General features: G+C 49.9%; 6 protein-coding genes across 6 annotated transcripts; 5 read left to right on the top strand and 1 right to left on the bottom strand.

Annotated features, from left to right (window-relative positions):
* Window positions 1–3,207: 3,207 nt before the first annotated feature.
* Window positions 3,208–3,842, top strand: BKA67DRAFT_657521 (uncharacterized protein; the record flags this gene model as incomplete). Its single annotated transcript, XM_046107128.1, has 2 exons — window positions 3,208–3,243; window positions 3,429–3,842. 2 exons carry the CDS (start codon window positions 3,208–3,210, stop codon window positions 3,840–3,842), a joined length of 450 nt encoding a protein of 149 aa, XP_045959855.1.
* An 805-nt stretch (window positions 3,843–4,647) lies between these two features.
* On the top strand, window positions 4,648–6,052 carry BKA67DRAFT_561174 (putative UPF0160 protein C27H6.8). The gene has a single exon (XM_046102512.1). The coding sequence runs from the start codon at window positions 4,828–4,830 to the stop codon at window positions 5,899–5,901; it is 1,074 nt and encodes a 357-aa protein (XP_045959854.1). The 5' UTR covers window positions 4,648–4,827; the 3' UTR covers window positions 5,902–6,052.
* A 1,539-nt stretch (window positions 6,053–7,591) lies between these two features.
* Window positions 7,592–8,607, top strand: BKA67DRAFT_534504 (IEC3 subunit of the Ino80 complex, chromatin re-modelling-domain-containing protein; the record flags this gene model as incomplete). Its single annotated transcript, XM_046099869.1, has 2 exons — window positions 7,592–7,806; window positions 7,893–8,607. 2 exons carry the CDS (start codon window positions 7,592–7,594, stop codon window positions 8,605–8,607), a joined length of 930 nt encoding a protein of 309 aa, XP_045959853.1.
* A 394-nt stretch (window positions 8,608–9,001) lies between these two features.
* Window positions 9,002–10,227, top strand: BKA67DRAFT_561171 (SAM-dependent RNA methyltransferase). The gene is made up of 5 exons (XM_046102511.1): window positions 9,002–9,597; window positions 9,659–9,676; window positions 9,732–9,842; window positions 9,892–10,010; window positions 10,065–10,227. The coding sequence occupies exons 1-5, from the start codon at window positions 9,276–9,278 to the stop codon at window positions 10,119–10,121; spliced, it is 627 nt and encodes a 208-aa protein (XP_045959852.1). The 5' UTR covers window positions 9,002–9,275; the 3' UTR covers window positions 10,122–10,227.
* A 326-nt stretch (window positions 10,228–10,553) lies between these two features.
* Window positions 10,554–12,653, top strand: BKA67DRAFT_675612 (kinase-like domain-containing protein; the record flags this gene model as incomplete). The annotated part of the gene is made up of 1 exon (XM_046108784.1): window positions 10,554–12,653. Exon 1 carries the CDS (start codon window positions 10,698–10,700, stop codon window positions 12,651–12,653), a length of 1,956 nt encoding a protein of 651 aa, XP_045959851.1. The 5' UTR covers window positions 10,554–10,697.
* A 2,967-nt stretch (window positions 12,654–15,620) lies between these two features.
* On the bottom strand, window positions 15,621–16,982 carry BKA67DRAFT_561166 (uncharacterized protein). Its single transcript, XM_046102510.1, has one exon. It carries the CDS (start codon window positions 16,513–16,515, stop codon window positions 16,222–16,224), a length of 294 nt encoding a protein of 97 aa, XP_045959850.1. The 5' UTR covers window positions 16,516–16,982; the 3' UTR covers window positions 15,621–16,221.
* Window positions 16,983–19,780: the final 2,798 nt, after the last annotated feature.

The following is a 19,780-nucleotide window of genomic DNA, read 5'->3' as shown; positions in this document are numbered from 1 at the left end:
TCTTATTCCATACATAGAATATATAGTCTTTCTAGGACAATCCCACACAGTGTTATTTAAAAATGCGCCAGAAGCGGTACAATAGTGTCACTCACTTTTAATTGTAAAATTATTAGATATAATTTTATATAATATGTAGCATTAGGTTATCCGCTCCATCATTGACTTCCTAGTGTACTGTCCAAGCCGGTATTGAATGAAGATCTCCCGGCTTTAATTGCGCTCTCTTCTTGCCGCCTTCTCATGTGACGGCGCCTATCCCGCTTGCGCAGAAGACAGGTGTGTACTCAGCCCCATGTTGGTATATCCCAGAGAATTTGTGAGGCTCTGTGATCGTTTTGTTGGTACTCCCATGGCCTCCGTTTGTCCCACAGACATTTTGAGGGACGAGCCTCGGATACGTGTCACTGGCTATGAGGGTGCTGGATGTGAGAGAGGCATGATGAACACATCTGGCAAAGCAAACATTTCGCAACTGATCATAAATTACAAAACGCTGAGCTGGTCGAGTAGATAGTTGTACGATGGTGATGATGATCATCCTCATGAGATGCACGGCGTTGGTCCCCATAATTGGAGACAACTCTCCCGCTCAAAGCTATGATGTCATAGATAATATTCGCGACATTCTGCTGTAAACAGAAGTTCAGGACTATTCATACATGGGCAGATATTTGTGGGACAAGTAACGTATGAACGTTGCGCATAATTATCAGACACCAGTAGTTTTGTTTCCAGTATGATAACGTCCATAAAGCTTTGATTGGAGCGTCTCTCCAAGATAGTTTTAGGTGGCTGTTGGATATGAATGCACCAAGTACAGACAGATTAATGTCACTGCACACACGATCATTGAATAGTTGTGGCTACCAGTCGCAGAACTACAGCATATGATACGATAAGAGAGGCACAAGAGAGATGATAGTAAAGCAAAAATACTCAGAAGCTGGTATAACAGCTGAAGAGGCACAAATGTATCTGAGTTTGATAGTACTAGGCGCTGCTGGGTCTCGACGTTGCATCGATTTAGAAATTTGAAATGCGAATGTGGACATGCGTGGTACAATTCAAGTACCAAGCCACGACATCTGGCCGTATGCAAGAAGCATATGCCGGGGGGTCTCTTCAGGGGGGGTAAGAAGACTATACTAAGTTCGTATAGGCTTGGAACCTTACCCCACGATGCTAAGAAAGTCAAGAGCGCCTGGTTACAATGGTAAGCCGAATGTGGTGTGGGTTAAACTTCTCACGGTTAAGTCAACTGACTATTCAAATAACAGTCGAAATCGATGCCGAGTGGATTGCTAGTGGTTGCTCATGAAGGTTCAGCGGAGATAGGACGCGGTATACAGGAAAGTGTGTTTGTTATTCGTCCAACCATGCTTCCATTCCATCTACTTGAGTTATGGCCATGTCCTGGCCCCAATTGTGGAACGACGGGTTTGTTTGTGGTTTGTGGATATTACAGCATGATTACATAGTACCAGATGGTCGTTGTCGTGTTATTGGCAGGTGCAAATTGAGTTTGGAGTGATAATGCAAGTCGATGCTACCATCATCAGCCGTTGTCTGTATAATTGCACGTATCCATCCAATTATTGCCTACTATCACATGGACTCTCAGAGGCGCATTCGCGGCGCCGGATTTGACTCCGGGAACCCTCGTGAAACAAACACTTTTTGCTCGACATTCAGAGACTTGAGAGGTAATGATAATTCGCTATTGAGCTCCTGATTGGCATTGAATATTGCGTAGGTCGACTCCACTATCCCTGCCGGCTAGAGAGGGCGTGACCCGTCGGAATGTTTGCCGTTCCAAGGCGAACTGTTTCGTTTACTACGTATGTAGCACACAACCCGACAGCTAGGATCGCCAGGGCTTTACGCACATCAATCCCACCTCTAGAAAGGCACGACGAGATGCAGTCTTATCGAGATCGTTTCCCTGTAAATCATTCCCTCGATTGGAGGTATGGAACTTGTGACTCCTTCAAGTAGGACGAAAGCTATCTTGTCAGGCGCGCGGTGCCAACAGAGTCGACCAGCCACTTGCCTGATCTACGTATCATGTAGAACAGGCGTACTACGCTTGCGTATGCCATTGCAGGTAGGGGTTGTGCGGAACAGCAGGACAAACATTCGGTCTTGCTCGCGATGCTTGGATATATTTTGCTTGCCCAGGTTCTTTGAAAGCGGAAGTTGGCAGGGGGGTCAATTGCCGTACCTGGGGTGGCAATGCTTAACAAGCAGTATTAAGGAAAATGGGCATCAATGACTGGCCATCAGAGTTTCCAAACCTCCATGTTTCCGCTATGGCAACCGTGAAGTAGAGTCATCTTCTGCTTGTTGATGCCCATCTTCTCCACCATTCGCACAATAAACATGGATATCGGACTTGTGTATGAGTGCACTGACAGATGTTTGGCATGGATTACATACAGTACCCAGGCAACCCCCCAGGGGCATCGGATCTAGCCATGTTAATTTAATGCATGAATAACAATTGAGAGCTTGATAAAGCTCAACATCGTCCCGTAAAAGTTTCAAAAAAATACTTTAGAAACGACAGCCATTGCAGCCTTTCCACTCTGCCACTTTCCACTTTTCTTTGATCTGCAGTCGAGAAGATTGTTTGAGAAGGCTGGATTTCACAAGAGAGCCCACCAGGCATTGTCGATCCTTTGAAAGGGGACTAAAGAGGCCCAACCTCCTCAATCTTGCTCAGCGCCCTTCCGTCTCCATCTCTGCTCACCCCCTGGGATATAGCGGTACATGCCGTCTACTTGCGGATCGGTACTGCCGCTACCATAGTGCACCTCACGCTGCGATCTACGACCCGACTCCATCGAGCCTCCAAGATTCAGCTGCAAGGCCTATCGGAAAGTCAAGTCAGACAAGCTGCCCACTTTCTGCGCTGCTGGATCCAGTCCAAGCCCAATCCAAGTCCCTTTTCGACCGCTGCAGCGCTCGTAAAGTTCATGTTCCAGTTTCCAGTCTAGCTTGAAGCTGCCATTTATCATCCCATCCATTGCGACGCACTCCCCGCTCTGAGCTCTCCCCCTCCAAACGGTGCTTCTGAACCACCACCCCGACCAAAGTTGTATTTCACAAAATCGTCCGACAAAACCACCAGATCACGACTTTGCCGCTTTACTGGGCAATAAGTTCCGCTGACCACCCCAAGTCTGCTCGCTTCCTGCAGTCAAGATGAATCCCCTTCTGAGGAACAAGATTACAAGCGCTGTATGTCTACTCTACCCAGTGCCGTACCACACCCACCCACCCCCCACCTTTGCCCATTTGCTCCCTTGCGTGTTGCAATATCTACCTGGCAGTTCAAACCAGCACAAGCATTGAGCCGTCGGCAGCAGAACAGTCCGTTGCCTTGTCCACGAGGCCACCCTTCGCTAATAGACCATGTCCTCTAGGGATTAACGCCCGAGGCCAAGGCGGCCGAAGACCGAGACGTCACCAGTCGCTATGGCCCGAACGCAAGGCTCAAGAAGACCCAAGCCACGCAGGTCCCCGTACGAAAGTATTTCGACAGTGCCGACTATGCCGTATCCAAGGCGGGCAAGGGCAACAGCATCGATGCGGGCTCTATCGGCAGCGAGCATCCCGTTCCCGAGAACATCCCTCACCTGGCCAGCCCCAACGGCGCCCAAAGCAACAGCGGCCTGCCCCTACCACATCACGGCAGCATCAGCGGCCAGTCCATCTCGCCTATCAAGGAGAGCAGCTTCCTGCAACGCGAGTCGAGCGCCGACGATGCCGAAGAGAAGACCGCTGGCAACGAGGACAGTCCGGCGCAGGAGGAGCAAGGCATCCCCATCAGGAGATAGACCTGCCAAACAAACAACGGAGAGGTGTCGCTACGATGATGTGGAGGGGTCATGTGATGTACTGCTAGCTTGAGAGTCGAGGCGACTGGATGACAAGTACAGGTTCTTGATGCCAGCTGCCGCGCGAATGCTTTGGTTTGCCCAGTTCACTCGCTTCTAGGGAAGACAACGGATCAGTTGGTGTCACGCGTAGTGGCGGATATCCATCTTCCACTGCTATCCCGACTGGTTTATGGAGATCGCGGCTCGAGCTACGACGATGATGATTACGCAGGTAACAGTTTATGGCGTTCTATGGTGTCTTCTCTTATCGGAATCCCTTCAGGGCCGATTGACTTCAGTATCATCTATTCCTGCCTACTACAAGATTTTTTATTCTTTTTTTTATGTGGTTTTATTTTTATTGAACATGCCGCCTCTCTACATGTGATGGTTGGGTCTAACCCAGTAGACTGACTGACTGATGTGCCTCAGTATTCGCGTTCGCGTTCGCGTAGAATACTTGTGCATAGATATCAACTACGAAGATGTACAATAGATGTCTGGCTCTCGTATAGTTAGTATGTAGAAGGTATAAAAGCCCAAGCGCCAAGCCGGGAGCTACGATCAGGCATGACTTGTTTCTTCTGTCGTTGGGGAGTTGCTTTTGGTTGCTGAAAAGATGGACTCGATAGGTATGCCGTATGTAATGATATACCTACATACACATGCACTGGTGTGTAATCATTGCAACCCCACGCTCAAGGGTTGGAGGTCCAAATGCATACTCCTGTACCCACTTTCGGTCTTGCTGCAACTGCGGTCGTAACTCATTACTGCAACAAGCCCCAGTTAAACATTTCAAGGGACCAGTCAACCCCACTGCATTTGAGATTGTAAGCCCAATACTCAAACACACAGTAGACCTTTTTCACCACAATCGCGAGAAAGCAGTCTTGACCACAGGTCCTTCCCACCGCACTTCTCACCCACTTCAGCTTGTCGTATGCTCCGGAGCCTTGTGAAAATGGCCGAAAGCGCATCCAAACGCCTCAAGACCGGCTCCGTCTCCATTGGAACACACAATGGCCACTTCCACGCCGACGAAGCCCTGGCTGTCTACATGCTGCGTCTGCTGCCTACATATGCCGACTCTTCGCTAGTGCGCACCCGCGACCCTGCCCTCTTGCAGGAATGCCACACGGTCGTCGACGTAGGCGGCGAATATGACTCCTCCGTCAACCGCTACGATCACCACCAGCGCACCTTCACCACCACATTCCCCGGCCGCCAGACCAAGCTGTCGAGCGCTGGCCTGGTCTACCTGCACTTTGGCAAGAGCATCATCGCACAGAAGCTCCAGAAGCCCGAGGATAGCGACGACGTCAGCCTGTTGTGGAACAAGATCTACGCCTCCTTCATCGAGGCCCTCGATGCCCACGACAACGGCGTCGACGTCTACGACCCCGCCGCCGTCAAGGCCGCCGGCCTCGAGAAGAAGTTCAGCGAGGGCTCCTTCACCCTCGGCGCCATGGTGGGCCGCCTGAACCCCAACTGGAACGACCCCGCCCCCAGCGACCCCAGGGAGGCCCAGGCCGCCGAGGACGAGCGCTTCGTCACGGCCAGCAGGCGCATCGGCGAGGAGTTCTCCGCCGACCTCGACTACTACGCCAAGGCCTGGCTCCCCGCCCGCGACATCGTCAAGGCCGCCTGGGACGAGAGGCTGCAGTACGATCCCGAGGGCAGGATCATGGTGCTCAAGGGCCAGAGCGTGCCCTGGAAGGACCACCTGTACACCCTCGAGGAGGCCGAGGGGACCGGCAAGAAGGTCTTGTACGTCCTCTACGCCGAGAAGCCGGTCCCCGACGCCAAGTGGAGGATACAGTGCGTCCCCGTCACCAAGGACTCCTTCCAGAGCCGCAAGCCGCTGCCGGAGCCGTGGAGAGGTGCCAGGGACGAGGCGCTGGACCAGATCACGGGCATCCCCGGCGGCGTGTTCGTACATGCCGCGGGATTCATTGGGGGCAACAAGACTTTCGATGGTGCCAAGGACATGGCAGTCAAGGCATTGGGCTTGTAGAATGGCAGGAATGCGGAGGGATCATCTCATGAACGTCAGAGACTGCGGGGCCAGTCGGTGACAAGGTATCGGGCAAGGCTACGAGGTTTAGAGAAAATAAAATGAAGCATATCGATATATATACAAAGCCAACTTTGGTCTTGGCGTTTGTCCACTGCGTGTAATTTGATGTTAAGGCAGTATCCGGCACATCTAAGCCTATCCAGGCAGAAAGATTGTCATGCTCGGACAGCGGGATACGGTCTCGCTTATATGAGCATAGGGGAAGCCGAATCTTGCTCTAGAAATAGCTGCAGGATCTGACGCCAGGGTTCGGAGCAGAATTCTTTTGATGGATTCCCAACCTGCGTGCTACCGCAAGACTGTTGTTCCCGGTAGAGAGATTCCTGCCCGTAAAAAGCATTCTCCTCATAGAAGCCATACTGCACCGATGCGCGAGTACCATCCTTGGGGAAGGGGGAATCTTGCGCAGGTTGAAGCATATTGACAAACTGTACGTGTCACCGAGTCACTAGCGAGCAACAACATGGCTCACAATATGTGGAAACTAGGTGAAGGTAATAATGGATATCTGTTTTGGGTCCTGAAGAAGTTCGGTTTGATATTGGAATTGAGGTGTCAGGCCTCCGGACGCGCATCTTTACGAATGCTCGACTGCCAAAGATGAGAAGTTATTCCTGCTTCTGAGCGGTCACGGTATCAATATCCTGTCTTCTGGCCGGTTTCCTCACAAGGGATTTGACCTTGTAACAAAGGCCACATCCTGATGTCACGGCTTGCGACAGCGACGCATACGTTAGGTAAGTTGCCCAGAGATCATGTGAGACTTTGGTCCTTGTATAGATTGGATGACATCGCGCACAGAGCACTGGTGGTCCAAGATAAAAGCCTCACTCATTGGACGACGCATGCATATGAAAGTCATGTCGACGAGGCAGCTACGATAAGCTGCTATGTTTACAAAATCCTCCCCCGGGTTAAAGCGTGAGACACTTGTCCTTCTCAGATGTATGCCAGGTATCGAGAGGCAGAGCGAGGGTGGAGTGGCTGAGTTTCCTAATCGGGCTGACAAGCACCGACGGCGGCACGATTCTCTGTTGTTGGCTTTGATTGCATTTGACATCCGAAGCTGCTGGTCATCTTGGCCCCAGGTTATATTCAGAGGGTAAGTGACGGTGGACTCATATTTGCTCAAGGCACCTCAACTTGATCTTGCTGCGGTTGAGATCCACACTCTACGGATCCGTACTTTTAAGGTTGAAAGGTGATGTTGACGCTAGATTGGTGCAAATCGTGGGTACTTGAGACATAGCTTGGCGCGCAAGCCTGCGTTCCAACGTTGGACGAACGTTTAGGTAAGAAGGGCAGCTCGCTTTGGGGGGGAAAAACGCCCCCTGGAACGCGACGCCAAATGATGCAGCTGGACGTTCAGGCTGGTCAGAAATGAATGGCTTCAAACTGTGATTGCCGATTGCCAGAAAGCTGCCCCCCTTCGTTGTTCTTACTGTTGTTCCTCTTTCCATCCACGCATGTGATTTTCTAATATCACATTGCTCTTCTTCAGTTATGTCCCAACAATAATACCTTCTTTGAAACACTCCCGTAGTCATCCTTTCGTTCCGACAACCACCCTTTGCTATCACCAACCCGCATCCGCTGCCCCCAAATCACCAGCACCGTCTCTGTCGCCATGGACGATCGGCACATCAAGGCAGAGCCTGGCTCTCGCGAACGCAGTACCGATGACGCGCCCATCGGAGACTCGAGGCCCACCTACAAGTCATATAAGAAGAAGTATAGGAAGTTGCGTCTACAGTTCGACAAGAATGTGCAGGAGAGCGAGGACCTCCACCGGTTGGAGCAAAAGGCCATACGCACCATGAAGCGTCTCGCAGTCGAGAATGAGTATGCGCCTCCCACGTCTAAAACAAACAAATAAATGAAACTGTAGCCCCGGATCCCCCGAGATGCACATGCTGATTGCAATCCAGTCGCTTGATGGATGTACTACTAGACATCAACGAATCACCTCAAATCCCACCCGAACGAAAGTTTGACCTGGAGGCCGATGGCGAAGACACGGAAGACGAACAAGATGCCTCACAAAGACCTGCCAAGTCTCTGAGACGCCTTGTCGAGGAAGTACCTCATCAGTCTTTCTCTGAGACCGCAGATCGCTACCCCGAAGTCCTCGACATGCTTCAACCCCAAGAACCATACCTCCATCCTACTGCCTTCTTGGACGCGAATGACGTCGACGCTTATCTTGCTGATGTCGATGCGCGACTGGGCCTCAAACCTAAACCTTCCGTTCCCAGACCAGCCACAGATCCCAAGAAATCTGCCACAAACTTCGCACTGCGCAACCCTACCAGTGTGTACAACTGGTTACGCCGGCATGCGCCCAAGACGTTCCTCCAAGACCTTGAAAAGGACAAGGACAAGGACAAGGACCGCGAGAAGCACGACGAAGAAGGCGGGGGCAACAAACGCAAGGGTGGTGCCGCCCGAGGAAACAAGAGACAGAGCGCCGCCCACCGCAAAGAGGCCGGCGAATCCATGGATTGGGAAGAGGAGGTCGCGCACGACGACCAGCCATTTGGCAGCGTCAGGGGTAAGAGGAAGAGGGATGATGACGGAGGCTACAGGCCGAAGGGTGGCTCAAGCCGTCCAACGAAGAAGAGAACCAGGAGGTCTGGGGCATAATTTTGTTACGGCAGTATGACAGCTCACAGTTCACTCTGTAGGCATCATCATGGTTTGGGAGCAGGCGTACGGCGTTCCGTCATCAGAAGTTTGTGCACGATGCTATCAATGGGCTTATTTGAAAACTACATGTCCGGTTCTGAAGAACATGATGATACCAATATCAGTTCGGTCCAACTTAGTAATATGTAACAATGATCCACGAATACAATATGGGGGTTTCAAGTTGTGTTATGGATTCTTCACGCAGGTACAATTGATAATTGACATTTTTTGTATTGATCAGGTAGCTCAGAAGAGAAGCTTCAATTCGGCAGGTCCACGGGGTGCACTAAAATTCAGCGGCGATCTCAAAATTCAAGCAAGACCCTCAAATCCAGCAAAACCTTTCCGAACTTCATCATCAGCAGCAGTCCAGTAAGTCGCAATTTTTAAATCACGGGAGAGCAGAGTACATATTGGTCTTGCAGATTATCTATAACCGCTTGAGTAAACAGGTGCTAAGCCTGCAACAAGACGTCACTCTAGCAAAGACCCCAACTCCCCAAAGCAGTATCAATTTTAATATTCAGTACCAGTTCGCATGCACATTATAGTTGCGCAAATTTCTCCTCTTCGCTAAATCTCAAGAGAAGTTGACAATTTCTAGGGCTTAGCATACTCTCAAAATGCCACACCACCGCACCTACATAGTAGAGCACCTCGACCCGGAGTTGGGTCCGTGGTCAGAGCTCGAGTACATCTCCATCGCCAAGGAATCAGGTGAAGCAAATGCCAGCTTTTTGCTGTCATCTCTTCCCGACGGCTTCAAGGTTCCCGAGAAGTTGGCCAACCAGCCTGCCTTCAAGGCCGAGCACCGAGGTGTCGAAGAGATGTACCCGGAGGGCAACGGCAAGGAGAGGGTATGCCTCCTGGATCCGGCTGCCGACAAGGACCTGAACCCCGATGACAAGGGAGAGTTCGACGTCTTCCTATTCGGTGGCATCCTGGGTGAGTTCGGGGACACATTGATGAATTACCTAAACCAGGGAGTGTGCTGACAAAAATACAGGAGATGATCCGCCTCGTGGTATGCACATGTCTCATGCTCGCGAAGTCGAACATCTTACACTAACGGTGAACAGACCGCACTTCTGAGCTCCGCAAGAAGGGCTTCACCGGCCGCAGGCTGGGACCTGTTCAGATGACGACTGACACAGCTGTCAGAGTGACGCGGATGGTTATCGAGGAGCAGTGTAAGGCTAGAGTGCTGGTCTGGCTAGAGTTCTTGCTGATCACCTACAGACACCCTCAACAACATCCCGTATACCGACCACCCTGACCTCAAGTTCAATGAGCATGAGAGCACACAAATGCCGTTCCGGTATGTGAAGGATAAGGAAGGAAACCCGATCATGCCTGAGGTACGTGATATCAAGACAATGTTTCCCATAGGTGAGAGATGCTAAACGATACAGGGTATGGTGGAATTAATCCAAAAGGACTCGGACAAGAGTATCGATGATATGTTCTAAGAGTGTAGAACCAAGGCGCATATACACATGTTTCAACTAGATTGTGACATCAAGCTTGGGCAGAAATATATATATATCAATATCACGATCATACATCATACCTGCACCAATACTTGCCAGATATACAGCCTTCTGAAGCTCGAATGGCCTTTGCTTATGGGCTTTAGTGGCTCCTTGGTTGCTCCCCAGATATATGACCTCCGTGCACATCTTCAGTATACTCATTTCCACATTTGAAATGCTAAGATGGACCAAGCATGTGATCCTACTATCTCTGAATATCGTTCTTATTTAGCTGTTGTCATTGATCTTGTTCACATGTCGGCTAGGGTGTTGCCAATCCCGTCAGAGCGCATTCCATCGGATGACTGCAAGCAGTGCCTTTGCTTTGTGCTCTGGATACGCAGCGCCAAGAATAGGCACACACGTTGTCAACCCGAGAAATCTAGCATATCCATTCTTTGTCCGCAACTGCATTTGTTTTACTCTGCGTACACCAAATGAATTCGAGGCGCAAGTTCTTTCGCCGGCCTTCTCATCACTAATCGGGCCAGTTTCAGGTCCTTAGTATTAGCAATGTTCAACGAAGCTCCCGCGCAATCAGCGCACGTCAATACAGACAGTCATAGGCTCAGATACAAGCCAGTCGTTTCTAATGGTAAAGCAACCAATATCGAGGATGTCGAGGAGTATCAACCCGGCGGTTTCTATCCTGTTGACATTGGAGACAAAATTCTGAAGATTTTCGAAATCGTCCATAAGATAGGACATGGTCAGTACGCCACTGTTTGGCTCGGATGGAACCTGATCAAGCACGAATGGAGGGCTATCAAGATCTTCAAGGCCCGTTGTTCGGCCAAGGCGATGTCAGCTTTTAAGAAGCTAGAGAAAGCCAACCTTCGACCTGCCACGGACCACACTAGAGCACACATTCAACTGCCCGAGGAGGCATCGTGGATCAAGAGTGCCAATGGCCAGCATTTATCTTTTGTTCTCCCTCTGCATGGTCCACCGATCACATACCATGATCGCAAATCACGTACTGTACACAGGAAACTACTTCTTCAGGCTGCTGAGGGGCTGCGTTTCCTACATGACAACGGGATCGCACACGGTGGCATTCGACCTAGTAATGTTCTCATACGCCTGAAAAACATTGGAGACATCAGCAAAGAGATTATGGTGGAGAAACTTGGAAGACCAGTCAAACACAAGGTCGAGGCTGTGGAGCCCGGAGCCAAATCTGTCAAGTCTCATGCACCGAATTACCTAGTCGCTTCGACGACATACCTTGAGCGGTTAGAGAAGGAACTTGAAGTGGTGATTGTCGATACAGGCATTGCTTCGAGTATTGACGAGAAGAGAAATCTCGAGGACAATGTTAAAGATGATGAGGAAGTCCGATATATGGCACCAGAAGTCTACTTTCGCTTCGGGACCAGTCATGGTAGTGATGTGTGGTCGTTCGCCCTCCTGGTTGCTAGGATGCGGCGTCGACACTGCGATCTGTTTGCGAAAAGGCCAGGGTCTGAACAGAGCAGACGAGAATCCTATGAAAAGGAGTTGTTGGATGCTTACGATGCCTCCCCAGGGCTATCTCGGGATACAGCAATTTCTGCAAAGTCTGCCCAAGCCACAACTGACTTCATCGAACGAATTCGGACCAGGCTCGACCCAAAGACAGACAGCCCAAATAGCTCCGAAGACAGATTGCCAAGGGCCGAAGTCGAGGCGTTGGTCGACCTGCTCGCCAAAATGCTAGGTTACACCCCTGAGCATAGGATTACTATGCAAGAAGTAGTTGGGCATGTTTTCTTCGACGTCGTTGGTAAACCATTCAAGAGTTTATCAGACGACGACCTGGATCGGAACGGCGCATGTACAAAGGTAGATTCAGAACCAAAAGCCGCCGTCGAAGTCGAAACGCCAACAATTACGGCGAACCTTGAAGCCCTCCAACTTGTACTGCGAGGTGGAGGTCCCCACGAAACCCCCGAGGACGATAACACAGCACTTGACGGGGGGTCGCAGCAGGCTTTCGAAGCACCTCCAACAGAGCAGATAGCTTCAGCATCCGAATCATCCCAACAGCGCCCTAAAGCAGCCGAAGCAGTACCAGACGGCGCATCCTCACAAGAGCGGAGCCCCCGGTCGGCCCCAGGGCCATCATCACCTACACCTGTCCCAGGATCCCCGCCTGCGCCGCAGCCGCCTTCCGCGCGACTTGCCGGTGTCGTCCTGCCCTCTACAGGTGGACTGACGCTACTTGGCTTCGTGCTCGCATCGGTACTGTTTCTGTCCCACCTCCTTGTGTACATGGCCGCAAACCGGACGTCGGCGAGGGGCACGCTGATAAGAAAACCCTGCGGTCCTGGTTTCGTCTCGGCGCAGACCCGCAGGCTGTCGGCGCAGACCGTCTTCTTCGAGGGCGTGATGGCGTTCCCGGAACACAAGGGGGCCATGAACGATGTGACGGAGTGCCCTGTGTTTGACGATCTGAGATTTGAGAGCGAGGTCAAGGCTATTACGTAGTCTAGAGTTTACCAGATAGTCTTAAGCACGTAAATCCTTCGTCTTTTCATTTTTGTGCACATGCAATGGCAAGATGGAATGAAGTAATGAGAAATTGGGAGGTTGATATTTCTGTAGGACAGGCTGTAGTGCGTCTTCCGAATGCTATTCCGTCGTCAAGATCATTGACCTTGTTTTCGTCAAAGGCATTGTGCTTCGAGGTCATCAAGTCGCGATGTGCGAAGGTTTGAGCCGTAGCCCGGCCCGAAGGAGCAAGGGATTGATCAGGAGATGCATATATTATCTTTACGATTCGGCCCACTTGATTTCGTTCGGACCAACACAATCAGTAGTTGATGTTGCATGCACGCTGAAATGATTTACCAGTTTGTTGGGTGTTGCGCATTAAGTGACCCAAATTTCGCCCGCGGTTGGCAAATCGGGTAGCAAACACGCAGAAATTTCCTAGGATAATGGCACCAAAAATTGTCGCGGAGGTCAAGTCATCACCAGTGCAAAGATGGTGTGGCATCTTGCGAGAGACAGCACATGAAAGGTGGTTCATACAAACGGACCATGGTGACAACATACTATTCACCGCCATAGACAGCACCTTCGCTAAAGCTACAGTACGCCTTGACTTCAGAGATGAAGGCGGCAAGATTTTGTACTCAATGCATGTATCCAGGGCCAGGGTGCAGGAATGTCCACGTGCATGAGATGTTCATGGGCTATCCTTCTCCATATGTTTATATTTTGCTTGCCCTCTTTCTTTCTGATTGATGTCATGTTTTATTTCATTTGCCTTTTGCTTTGATAATTTGACAGTAATTTCATATTTACCATTGACATATAATACGACAATATCTACAATTATGGAGACTGCTCGCATGTCCCAATGATTCGTTCTCATCAGTATTAGATCAACTTGACACATGATTGACGTTGCGATTTGCACCTTTGCCGTTCGCAGCAGCGGCCAAATTGTATGGTCCAGTGCAAGCAATATCGCAGATGGTGTGACAATAGATCTTGGGGGTGGTTGAGCAAAGTCACCTATGATCCAGAAAGGAAAGAAAAAGACTTGCCTCTATATAACCAGGAGCCAGGTGGACGACTGCTTATGAGGAACTTGACTAGCACGGTGTAGTCGTAGCTGGAGGCTACACGATAGGAGGAGGCATCTCTGTGAGTAAGCCGATAGCTTGGAATAATCTACTTGACTGGATCAAAATCGGAGTTGTACCAGGTCCTCGAAGGGGCTTCTCGGAACTTTGGCATCGTCACTCGTTCAGACTTCATGAGTTTTGTGGAATCAAGTCTCTGGAGAGGTATATGGATTACCAATATATCGACCACAGAGACACAGATAGCAGCGTTGGCCAACTTCACGGCCAACCTTCATGAGAGTCCTGAGAACTGCTGCGGTATCCTATGGACTTGCCAAACGGCCTGGTGCGATATTGTGTGTTTGCACTTCATGTCAAAGAGCAAGGGTGCCGCAAGCTCGCCGGTTTCCAAGCAACGGCTTGACTTGTCTGCTATTCTGAATACTCCTAAAACAGTTTTCATGGCGGCACATGTGAAAGAGACAGAGTAACTAGTGGAATACTTGTGAGTTTAGCCGTCTATCCATCCGTTATAAAGGAGGCCTAGCTTTGGACATATTAATTGACATATTTATTTTTACTAGTATAACCTGGGTATATGTGCTCTTCAAAAATGATCTTATTACAGTTACTAAGGTGGTCGAGCTTCATGCTGAGGCTGTCGAGGAACTCGAGTTCAAATCTGATAGCGGAGACTTCTGGACGGTGGCTATCTTCTAGCCACTACCGAGGATGATCGCAGAGCAGGGCCTTGAGGGAGAAGATAATGTAATGGGTGTAGACCGGGTCAAGGGATGCGTGCTACTCTTCATTGCTAGCGTTCACGTGAAAGGAGAGGAGATGTTTGAAGTAGGAGATTCGATTTGCAAAGCCTGGCACGGCAAAATTGAAAGTTTTTGCGCGAGAAAGAGGGACACATCTTGACTGGCTATATCTGAACTGTGCAGATAAGGGCTAGGATCCATTTGGTATCGTTGGAAAGGAGAATGTTAAGAAGATCTGGAAAGCTGCGAAGACATATGACCCGGACGGTCTATTCTATACCAAATGTCCTGGTGGATTCGAGATCTCATCTCCCCAGTCAAAAGCTTAAATCTGGGAACAAACAGTCTAATGTGAGTCTTTTACGACTGGTATCAGATCAAGCGACCACATGCCATGCCTATAGCCGGACGTATTGAATTCGCCCAGTCGATTCTCAACCTATGGAATAGCGATTGCGATACATATCATCTCGTGTCATTATTGGTCTAGTCGCACTTTACAACTGATGTATGACCCAACCCCGACTCAGTGATTCCGTTCCTCATGTTTGGGACAAAGTTCAGAGCTGTGCAAAGCTGTATCTGTGGGAAGCTTGTCTATTGATGATCCGGCTCAGCTGTCCGTTGCGACACCAAGTACGAATGTCATCCATCATTGCATATTAAAACCAACCCCCTGGCGATGACGGCACACAACTTACAATTCTGTTGTATCTTATGGTCATGCAGTGACTCTTGCATATGAACCAAGTCATTGTCCCAGAAAAACATCACTTCTGACTGTGGCGCCAGCCAATAGTGGTCATTGAAACCATGGCTAACCTTCCAAGTCGGGAGGTGCACTCGCCACGTCAGAGGCAGAGCAGTCCCGTGAACACAACGAGCATCGGGACAAATGATTGAAATCAAGCTTATTCGACGAGATGGCACAGAGTGTATCCCGCCTTGTGGGCGATTGGAGGCTGCACGCTGTTGCTGCATCTTCATCATGGTTCTCCAAATGGTTGCCTACCAATTGGGACGTCGTGGGACCGGCGCCAGCACCCCCCCGCACTAGCTTTGAACTCACACCGAGCAGTTGGGTTTGGGTGGGATGTGGATCGACGGTGCTGTCACCAAAAGTTCCCAGATGAGCATGCTTTTGCCGAGGGACCAGACTTTGACCGGTCGAAATAAAGAAGGGTGGGATGATATTTGTGGGAGTTATCCAGTCAGGAGCTCTCCCCACACTCCTTCACGCTGTGCCAGCCTATCGACATGGCGGGTTCCTGCGCAGATGACCGCTCGGTTGGCCCCAAGTCATTTTTGACACATATCAAGTCTATCTCTAATGATAGAAAATCCCCCCAAAAAAGATTTTTATGATAATAAAGAAATCGAGTAAGGAGAAGAACCGCTCCCGTGGGCGGCCCGCCCCTCATGTCAGAATTCTACACTAGTTTGAAGCAGTCTAACCATGGAGAATGCCACGGTCCACACGTATCGCCTTGTCGATTTGAGACGAAAGACGAGCTCGGTGCGCGAGGCCGAAGTCATGGGAATGGAGAGATGCGAGGATACGTAGAACAGCACAGAGTCGGGTGCTCCCGTCTGCCGCTGTCTTTTTTTGAGAATGGGAACTTGGATGGACATTGCCGCAGACGGAAACAGAACCACGTGCCAGTGTTCAGATCCGAAGATGGAAACTGTCTTTGAGCACAGCGCCATGGCCGCGTATCAGTACAGATTACTGTCTCGGAAAAGGTACCTAAAAATGGATTTAGCGGTCCTACAAAGCATCGAATAAGCAGATTTGTAAGTCGCGAACTGTAACACCCAGAACAGTGGCACAATCCGCGGCAGTGGAAGTGACATTGTTGCAGTGCACAGGAGCGTGCCACGTTGCCACCATGCCGCTACAGACGTGAGTAAGAATGACAGGGGGCAGATATTGTAATAGGTTATCACCAGGCTGAGCGAGGCACATTCCTCGTTTGGAAACAAACTGGCAGTGCTTATATCTATTTTCATAGAGTTACATTTTGAAAACGTTTGAACCTGATTCTTTTTGTCACAAACCCAAGGATCTGTTCGTAATTAAGGCATGGCATTCTTGGCGCAGGATTTTGAACAATCCCAAAGCTGCCTGGTTTGCCGGGTGCACATGTCTCACGGGTCGAAAAATCGAGGTGAAACCCCCAGGGCTAGAGTTTCCCACGAGAACCTTGAGAATTCGCAAAGCTTTATGCTAAGATCGGGGCGGCAACCCCTAGAAGGTGGGTAGAAGCAGGTACAACCGCTCTAGTCCGTAAAGTCATGTCTCATACAGATAGGCGGTATGGAAATGCCACTGAAAGCTGCATGCGACGATGCCAGACGACGGTGCTCAAGTGTGTGGGAAGTGGATTCGAAGTGGACGACAAAAAACACTTAGGAATCACCTTAGAAGCTGGGTAGAACAACGATAGGGCGCCTCGGGGAACAGGGCCGTCGTGGACTAAGCCTTACTGAGCTGTTGGTGTCTTTCATGGAGGAGATAGTCCGCCCCAGACAACTTGCGGTCAATAGAATGTACCGTAGAGCGACTTGCATGGCCGTGCTCACCACACATTTATGAAAGTATTGCTGAGGTCATTCTTGACTAGTACAGGTACATTCTAGGCTGCACGTCTTCTCCACGAAGAAACTGTGGCCTACTATCATGAAGTTGTTTCGCGATAATGACTTGATCTTTTGTGCAGGGAAAACAAGTACACCGCATTTCGGCAGCTGCGCACAGGAAACATGATATTGTAATTTAGAGTAGCTAGCCTGTATTACTAAACAGTAATAGGGGGTTGGTTTCAAGGGAAGAGCCATTAACAGCGGTGTCATGATCCTGCTGTGCAATGGTCATGACGTGCGCTTTACGGTGTCTCTCGGGTAACCGATCGACCGTTGAAAGCATGTTAGGAACGGGTTCAACGGCTTACCGCGGCAATTGTTTGCTGTATAGAACTAGGCATCGTAACTAATTCGTCACCTGACGATGCTATACTCTAGCGAAGTAAGTCGTGGAGAAACAAGGTGGAATCAGTAAGAGCCTGGCCGTAGTTCGAAAGAGGGGAAAGGGGAGATCCGGCTGGTAACACAAACGCACGAAGCAAACGAGAGAATTTAAGCGATAGGCATAATTCTGACCATGATACTGAAGGGCTAGAGTTGTGTGATTCACTTGCAAGTGGAATTCGTGGATTGCGAACTATTGGAATGAGACTACGAGAGATACTGCTTAGCTGAACAAACGTTCTGGTTTTCGGTGATGGCCAAGTTTACCAAGAAGTCAAAGTCGATATTGCAATAAGGAGCAATTAGAAAGAAGTTCATAGTTGAATGATCACGAACTGCACGGCGATCCAGATGGGATGGATCTACGTACTTTTGTTCTGATTGTGAATACTGTACAGTCAGGGAGATAACCGATCTCATCGTGGAGTTCTCCGCGATAGTTGCCCGGCTATCAAGTGCATCTATTATATCTGGTTAGACCTCCCTATAGGCACTAACATGTATTATGGTCTAGAACAGTTTCTGACAGGAACAACCTTGAAGAAAAAGGCACATCCGCCTTGATTTGTTTGGGCAGAAGAGCTGTCTTGATTTTAAAAAGCGGAAACGATGAGATCAGTGTTCAATAAAGGCGCATTCACGAGACATTTTTCAAAGGAGTCGAACCCGTGCGAATCTGGTGTGCTGAGCAACCACTTGCAGTGAGGGGCCCAGTCAGTGGAATGTACGAGTCACTTTTGGGTTAGACCAAGAGAAATAAGCACTTACATACATACCATCAGGGCTCGTAAAATGATGAAGGACTGCCAGCTCAGCGATCAACTGCCCCAAATCTGTAAGAGTGGGCCATTAATAGGTCGAACCGTAAAATGCTACGATTACTGCATGAGGCTTCCTGGCTTCTTCAATGATCTTGCATAAGCCAGTGCTTATTGCACAACAGGAACATACATAGGCTGACAGGGGAGCTGGCGGGCTTTCAATAGCCACAACAAAAGGCGCTCACAAAGCAAAGTGCGCAGCGAGCCCACAGCCAACTTGCCATACCACATGTACCACAAACTGTCAAACGTACCGTTGGAGTGGACGGTGGCTTTGGAGAGGATGTGATGCTGTCAATCGGAGACTCTCGCAACAAAGTACGAATACATGGAGAAACCAGAGGTGGAAAAGTGCAGTGATTCCAGAAACGTCGACGGCCGAGGAACCCTGACAAGTTTACGGAGTACGACTCACAGACATAGACTCATACTATACCCTGTCTAATGGTCCACGTCCCGTCCCACTAACATCTTTGACGGTGGCTGAATGACCGTCGGACTTTCGCTCTCAAGAGCCGTAGAGCTGGACCTGAACCTGGACCTGAACCTGAACGAACCTACCTGGCCTATTTTCATCTGTGGTATTCATTTTAGCCACCCTTGAATGACAACAGCGATTTCCTAGTTGCGTCTCGGGACTAAATTTACCTAAATACATCATAGCCCCCCCCCGGACGGATCAAGTCAAAGTCAATTACTCCGTACGAGTCCCATATCGTTGTCGTTTTCTCTCGATTTCCTGACGATCGGCTGGTCCTTCCATATTGCAGCACTTTCAGCACTTTTCGAACCCCGTCGGGTCGCGGATCTACAATACTTCTCCCTCGGCTGCAGCTAGTCGACTGACGTACATAGCACATGTGGGCATAAACTGCTTGCTTGCGCTTCCCTCCAACCACTGCAACCACCCACGGATCCGTACTCTGCCCAGTAGTGCAGTACCATATTGTAGTACCATACCGGTAGCCTACCCGACCTTATTAGAGATCAATACTTGCTACTTGTATTTGGAGTGCCGCACTGCACAGCGCTGCCACGGCACTCGAGCATTACTACGCGGGCACTTACCTCAACCACTGCATTTTACAGACCATACCTACAGTGACCCGACATCGATACCCGGACTCAACACGACACCACAACATAACACAGCACTACGAAAGGGAAAAAAAAACTCCACACTGGACGTCATCCACCAGTCAACCAGACGACGACACGCTTACAAGCCTAACAAAGCAGCTTGCACCTGCACCTGGACTTGCATCTGCGCGCGCCAACTCCCCAACATTGCCCATACTGACAATTGGCTTTTCTTTTTCTTCTCCCATTCTTCTTCTTCTGCACCCCCGAACGCAGCCACCTTCATCTCTCCCGGACACAGGTCTTCTTTGGTTACTCTTGCTGCTACTACTTGGTCGAAAGCTACT

This window comes from Truncatella angustata (assembly GCF_020726525.1).
Source record: "Truncatella angustata strain MPI-SDFR-AT-0073 chromosome Unknown BKA67scaffold_3, whole genome shotgun sequence".
Taxonomy (NCBI): Eukaryota; Fungi; Ascomycota; class Sordariomycetes; order Amphisphaeriales; family Sporocadaceae; genus Truncatella; species Truncatella angustata.
The sequence above is the reverse complement of the archived record's forward strand: the minus strand, read 5'-3'. Positions and strand labels throughout refer to the sequence as shown.

What these genes read in the sequence shown, in the direction of transcription:
- BKA67DRAFT_561174 (XM_046102512.1), top strand. Translation starts at nt 4,828, where the DNA reads ATGCTCCGGAGCCTTGTGAAAATGGCCGAAAGCGCATCCAAACGCCTC.
- BKA67DRAFT_561171 (XM_046102511.1), top strand. Translation starts at nt 9,276, where the DNA reads ATGCCACACCACCGCACCTACATAGTAGAGCACCTCGACCCGGAGTTG. An exon ending in GATGGTTATCGAGGAGCAGT is followed by an intron (nt 9,843 to 9,891) that starts GTAAGGCTAGAG and finishes GATCACCTACAG; the next exon opens with ACACCCTCAACAACATCCCG. An exon ending in GAAACCCGATCATGCCTGAG is followed by an intron (nt 10,011 to 10,064) that starts GTACGTGATATC and finishes TAAACGATACAG; the next exon opens with GGTATGGTGGAATTAATCCA.
- BKA67DRAFT_561166 (XM_046102510.1), bottom strand. Translation starts at nt 16,515, where the DNA reads ATGAAAATAGATATAAGCACTGCCAGTTTGTTTCCAAACGAGGAATGT.